The sequence below is a fragment of the Myotis davidii genome, unplaced genomic scaffold (assembly GCF_000327345.1).
Source record: "Myotis davidii unplaced genomic scaffold, ASM32734v1 scaffold299, whole genome shotgun sequence".
Lineage (NCBI taxonomy): Eukaryota > Metazoa > Chordata > Mammalia > Chiroptera > Vespertilionidae > Myotis > Myotis davidii.
In genome coordinates this window covers 8,163,859-8,170,266 of record NW_006293088.1, presented here as the reverse complement: position 1 = coordinate 8,170,266, position 6,408 = coordinate 8,163,859, and the positions used below count along the sequence as shown (strand labels likewise).

The window sequence follows — 6,408 nt, the reverse complement described above, 5'->3', positions numbered from 1 at the left end:
CTGTTCTGAATTGTCATGTAAATATCTGATATGCAGGATGGTCTTAGGCGACCCCTGTGAAAGGGTCGTTCGATCGCCAAAGGGGTCGCGACCCACAGGTTGAGAACCGCTGCGTTAGCCTTTCTGCATTGCTGGCTGGGTGGTGATAAACTCCCTTTGGCTTTTTTTGTCTGTGAAGCATGAGTTGTAAACTTAACCAAATTAAGAACTTTCCCTCTTATTGGCAGAGAGATACAATTTAACAGAGAAGAAACAAATCACAAACAAAGCAGATATTGGTGAGACATGTAAGTGGCCAGTGGTTAGGACAGGAGTCCTCTGGTTTGGCTCAGTAATAGAAAGGGTCCTGGGTTTGATTCCAGTCAAGGGCATGTACCTTGCTTGCAGGCCCATCCCCAATAGGGGTGTGCAGGAGGCAGCTGATCGATGTTTCTCTCTCATTGATGTTTCTAACTCTTTTTCCCTCTCCCTTCCTCTCTGTAAAAAAATCAATAAAAAATATATTAAAAAAAAAAGAAATTTCAATCGTTGTACTGTTGATATTTGGCTCTGTTGACGAATGAGTTTGCCGACTCCTGAGCTAGAGCATATAAAGAACTTGGAGGAATCGATAAGAAAGGGACAAACAAGCAAGTTTTAAAAATGAGCAAAAACAGAAGGAAGCGTTTCACCAAGAGGAAACACAGACGGTATAGGAGGACGTCGATGGCGAGACGCTCACTAGTGATCAAGGTGATGCAGATAAGACCTCGGAGGTGCCTTCCTCCTCCCGCCAGGATTGGAAAGTTACGTCTGATGATGCCAGAGGGCAGCGAGGAGGGGGATCAGGTGGTCACATACGTGCTGCTGACAGGAGCAGAAATTAGAGCAAAAATTAGAGCTTTGAAAAGCAGCCTGTCACCACGGTCGCCCTTCCATCGCTCAGATATGTTCTCTGCCCCTCCCCGTGCCAAGGTGATGCCTCTGCCCCCTGGATGCCCAGCTGGGCTGTGTGACTGTCTCTGAAAGTTAGACTCTAGCCAACTGCATGGGAGCGAAGTGTATTCCTTGGCCAGGAGAGCACCCACGTTCCCAGTAGAAGCAGCTCCCCTCACCCAGTCCCAGCGGGAAATAGCATGGACCCAAGAGCCGAGGGCCGAGCCTGCACCGGGTGTGGGAGCCCAGCGGGGAAGGCACCTGTCGTCTTGTGTAATCCATAAGGTGTGTGGGGGGGATTATTTCTTATTTCTGCGTAAGTTAGCGTATCCCTCCTGGCATGGGCACTAGTTCATAAAGTTGGAAGTTCATATGCCCTAAATCCAGAAATTTCGCTCAAAGGGGGTTTCCCTAGAGACCCTCCTATACACAAATCACATAAAAGAGCATTCATAGTAACGCCGTTCTTAGTGGCAGAAACCCAGAAACAGCCCACACGTCCTTTGGCAGAAAATCGATCGATAAATTACAGTTTATTTGCAAAAGTACACAAGCAGTCAACATGACTGTCTTCCAGCTGCACACCACAACATGAATGAGTCTGATAAATATACTTGTGAATCATTAAGGCAAGTTCCCAAAGTCTCCACCCAGCACAGAACCATTTTCAGAAACCTCAAAAACAAACACAGCGAAATAAAACGGTGTAGAGTGGATAATGATATAATAAATGATTTTTGTTTTTAAAAAGTAAGGCTGCTAGAGGGGTTGCTCGGGGTGGGTCGGGAAGGTAGGCAGAAGGCCAGGGGGAGAAGCAGCGCACAGACGGGTGCTCTGACCTTGACTTGACCTTACACAGGGTCAGACCCTGAATGTTTTTTGTTTTGTTTTTTGCTTTGTGGGCCATCGAGTCCCTTGTCACGACTGCCCACCTCGCTATTGCCGTGCAGAGGTGCCTTGGACAGTAAGTAAATAATGAGTGTGGTTGTGTGTTCCAATAAAACTTCAATTACAGCCCAGCCGGGGTGGCTCAGTGGTTGAGCGTTGACCTATGAACCAGGAGGTCACAGTTCGATTCCCAGTCAGGGCACATGCCCGGGTTGTGGGCTCAATCCCCAGTAGGGGGCGTGCAGGAGGCAGCCCATCAATGATTCTCTGTCATCACTGATGTTCTATCTCTCTCTCCCTCTCCCTTCCTCTCTGAAATCAATAAAATACATATTTTTAAAAACTTTAGTTACAGACTCGGAAATTTGAGTCTCATAACTTTACAGGCCATGAGATTTTATTCTTCTTTTGATATTAAAAACCACGTGAAAACTCTTTGTAGCTCTTGAGCCATATAAAGGCGCGTGTCTCAGATTCGGCCCCAGGGGAGCGAGGCTACCCCTGCCCCAGCTCTCTGCTTGGGCTCCTGGGGCTCCATCCAGTGACTATGTTTCATTTGTTAGTTTATGTGCATAAAACATTACCTTTAACGTTTGTAAGAATAAAATAAAGTGTCAGCCCTGGCCCAGAGGGGGTAGGGCAAGGCAGAAAGGTGAGGGTGGAGGGCACAGGCCTGCGGAGACACTGGAAATCTCAAGCCTCGTCCCAACCCGGGCTTCCTCCCCCCAGCCCTGGGGGAGGCCACTGCTGGGTGACTGGACCGACGGAAACCTTGGTCGGGGATATTTCCTGCATCTGTGGCTTACTATCCTGTGTCATATTACACAATTTTGTGGAAGAGCCAGTGTTTTGTGGAAGAGCAATACTCAAGGGGTCAAAGAGCTGCATGTGGCTCACAAGCTGCGGTTTGCCGACCCGCCGTTTGCCGACCACTGCCCTAGCCTATTTGGCTCAGTGGATAGAGCGGTGGCCTGTGGACCAGAGGGTGCTGGGTTCGATTCCGGTCAAGAGCATGGACCTCGGTTGCAAGCTCCTCCCCGGCCCCAGCCCTAGTCGGGGCGCGTGCAGGAGGCAACCCATCGATGTGTTTCTCTCACAGCGATGTTTCTCCCTTTCCCTCTCTCTTCCACTCTCTCTGAAGATCAATGGGAACATATCCTTGAATGAGGATTATAAAACAAGACAAAAGCCTAACCCTATCCTGTCCGGTATCGCCTGGAAGATGCCCCTTGCCACCCGCCTGGTGCCATGCTTGGTGGAAGGGGTCCATTTTAAAGGGACTTGTTGGGGGAACCGGGGTGTTATCTAGGACCGAGTATTTCAATAGCGAAAGCGACGCTGGTGGGGCCACTCCTGTTTCTCCTTCGCTGCTTCTCCAACGCGTCCCAGCAGCTTTCGGGGTCCCATTCACAGCGCACCCTCCTCGCCCTCTTCTTCCTCGGGGAACCCGCAGCTGCAGCCGTCCTCCTCTTGGGCGGTTCGCACCGGCTTCAGGAACGCTGGGAGGGGAGTGCAAAGACACGGATCGTTGGTTGTCGGTCAGAATCATTCAACATTCATTTCCTAGAACTCATCCCCGGGGACAGACTTCTCCAGTAGGAGACGCTCTCCGCTTGGATTCGAACCCGCCCGTCAGTGAGAGGTGATGCCGGCCGGCATGCGCTTTCCTCACGATGACTGAGGGTGAGTTTGGTTTTGTTTTCATTTTACCAAATATTTTTATTGGTCCTGAAGGACTCTGTGCTCTACACAACGGCTAACGTGCTCTTGAGCATGCGCCCCTAAGGCATACAACCTGTCGTGTCCCAAATATAACTGTGGTCTCAGGGCGGGTTTCTGAAATGGCACCTCGGACAGGTTCTTCTGAGTGAGGTGCCGTGGCACCCGGGTGTTAGGACGCGCCCCCTACTTCCATCGTTAGTCAGGGAGCAGCTGATGGATGCGCCAACTTCCAGGTTTTCTCCCACACACTCGGGCCCAGCAATTGTGTTACTGGTGAGCAATCTTTACTCCTTCGCAGATATTTCTACAGCCCGACAGAGCAAAGGCCCTCCCCCACCCAGTGTTACACGCTGTTGCTACAAAAAATAGCTGAAACCCAACAGCTGCACTGTCCCCAAGAATTTATGAAAACCTGGCAAGACATTCACCAATAGCAATGGGGTGTCATGATGAAACCAGTGTTGCTCTGATACCCAAACCAGACAGAGGTAATACTAGAGCCCGGCCAGTGTGGCTCAGTGGCTGAGCATTGACCTATGAACCAGGAGGTCACGGTTTGATCCCCGGTCAGGGCACAGGCCCAGGTTGCGGGCTCGATCCCCAGTGTGGGGCCTGCAGGAGGCAGCCGATCAATGATTCTCTCTCATCATTGATGTTTCTATCCCTCTCTCCCTTGCCTTTTCTCTCTGAAATCAATAATATATATATATTAAAAAGACAATAGTAGAAAAGAAAACTATACATTCTATCCCTCAGGAATATAGCTACAAAAATTCTTAGCAAAATATTAGCAAGTATAATTTAGCAACTTAGAAAAAGAATTCTAGTCCTAACCAGTTTGGCTCAGTGGCTAGAGCGTCAGCCTGTGGACTGAAGGGTCCCAGGTTCGATTCTGGTCAAGGGCATGTACCTTGGCTGCGGGCACATCCCCAGCAGGGGGTGTGCAGGAGGCAGCTGATCGATGTATCTCTCTCATCGATGTTTCTAACTCTCTATCTCCCTCCCTTCCTCTCTGTAAAAAATCAATAAAATATATTTTTTTAAAAAGAATTCTATACGATGAGCAAGCAGAGTTTATTCCGAGGATGCAAGGCTGGTTCAATATGCAGAAATGAACCTATTTAATCCATCACCTTCACAGGATAAAGAAGAAAGTCAAGTGATTGTCTCAGGTGATACAAAGAAAACGTGACAAGAGTCAACATTTATTCATGATTCTTAAAAAAATTCTCAGAAAACTAGAAATAGAGGAGAAACGTCCTCGACTTCATAGAGAGGATCCACTGGCCCTGGCTGAGCAGCTCGGTTGGTTGGAGCATCGCCCTGTGCACCGAAAGGTTTCAGGTTCGATTCCTGGTCAGGGCAGATGCCTAGCTTCCGGCTAGATCCCCAGTCGGCACACGTACAGGAGGCAACCAATCAGTGTTTCTCTCTCACATCGATGTTTTTCTCTCTCCCTCTCTTCCCCACTCTCCTTTTGAAATAATAATAATAATAAAAATATATCCTCAGATGAGTATTTAAGAAAAATAAAAGTCTACACCTCACATCATACTTACTGGTGAAACCTGAATGTTTCCCCCCTAAAATCAGAAGTGAGGCAAAGATGTTCACTGACCAATTTTATCCCACCTGGTACTGGAAGTTCTCGCCAGCCAAGAAAAGGAAATGGAGAGCATACAGATAGAGAAAAAATAAAAAATAAAGCTTCCCTGTTTGCAGATGACATTATGGTCTACACAGAAAATCTCAAGAAATCTACAAAATACGCCCACAGCTAAGATACGGGTCCCACAAAATCACAGGCTACGAAATCCGTCTACAAACATCAACTGCGCTCCTTCCTGTGTGCCAGCAGTGAGCAGGCGGAGACCAGCCTTCGGCACCAATGCCATTTGCAGTTTAAAAAAACTCGAAGACCTAAATGTAGCAAAGCATGTGCAGGACGTGCCTGCTGAAACTACAGAATGGTGACGGAACGGATCGAAGGAAGCAGGGTGAATGGGGAGACAGACTGTGTTCATGGGTCGAAATACTTCACGTCGTAAGTTGTCCCCACACAGACGCACAGGTTTACGCACCTCCTCTCGGAGCCCAGCTGATGTTCTGCGGGTGCATCTAAGATGATCCAAAAACTGTGCATGGAAACGCAGAGGAACTGGAATCGCTAAGACGATTTTGAAAAAGAAGAAGAACGCGGGAGAACCACGCTAACCCCTACCCAACCCTAGACGTCGCATGGCTCTGGCCGCCCAGACGGCGTGTTGGCCGGGAGTAAGCATGTGGACCCATGCACAGGAGGGAGGAGCTGGGACAGCCCCGCCCAGGCCCCCCGACTGGCTTCGGACGCAGCACAGAACAAGTCAGCGGGGATCGATAGTGTTTTCAGCCAGTGGTGCTGGGGCCACGGGACACCCATGGGCCAAAGAGCAAAGACGTGCGGATCTGGTCTAAGCCTCTCACCCTGTACAGCGCGTAACGGAAGGTGAGCCCTGCAGTTAAAGGTAAGCATCTGGGGGCCGCGTGCCTAGACCCGATTCCACGATGGAAGAAGAAAGACGTGGACTTCATCACATTAACAGACTTCTCTCTGCAAAAGCCCCTGGAGGAGGCGGAAAGGCTGCAGACGCGTAAGTGACAGGGGCCTCGGATCTGGGAGGAGTGAGGAATTCTCCAGTGTCTATAGTCGGACAAGCAAACACGTCCGTTGGAGACGGCAAACCCCACAAAGGAACACGTCACCGAAGATGGGCGTGGGAAGATGCTCCAGCCGCAGGGGAAAGCCAGGTCAGGCCACAGGGCCCTGGCTGTTTGGCTCAGTGGACAGAGCGTCGGCCACTGAAGGGTAGGGCCCCGGGGTTGATTCCCAGTCAAGGGGCCATG

At 49.8% G+C, this 6,408-nt stretch overlaps 1 protein-coding gene across 1 annotated transcript in view; it reads right to left on the bottom strand.

Moving 5' to 3' along the window:
* Positions 1-2,959: 2,959 nt before the first annotated feature.
* The window catches only part of TNFRSF9 (tumor necrosis factor receptor superfamily member 9), a 13,316-nt gene continuing 9,867 nt past the window's right edge, over positions 2,960-6,408 (bottom strand). The window contains exon 6 of the mRNA XM_015565946.1: positions 2,960-3,302. Within this exon, the coding sequence (XP_015421432.1) occupies positions 3,211-3,302 (92 nt within the window). The 3' untranslated portion in view covers positions 2,960-3,210. The remainder of the gene's footprint in view (positions 3,303-6,408) is intronic.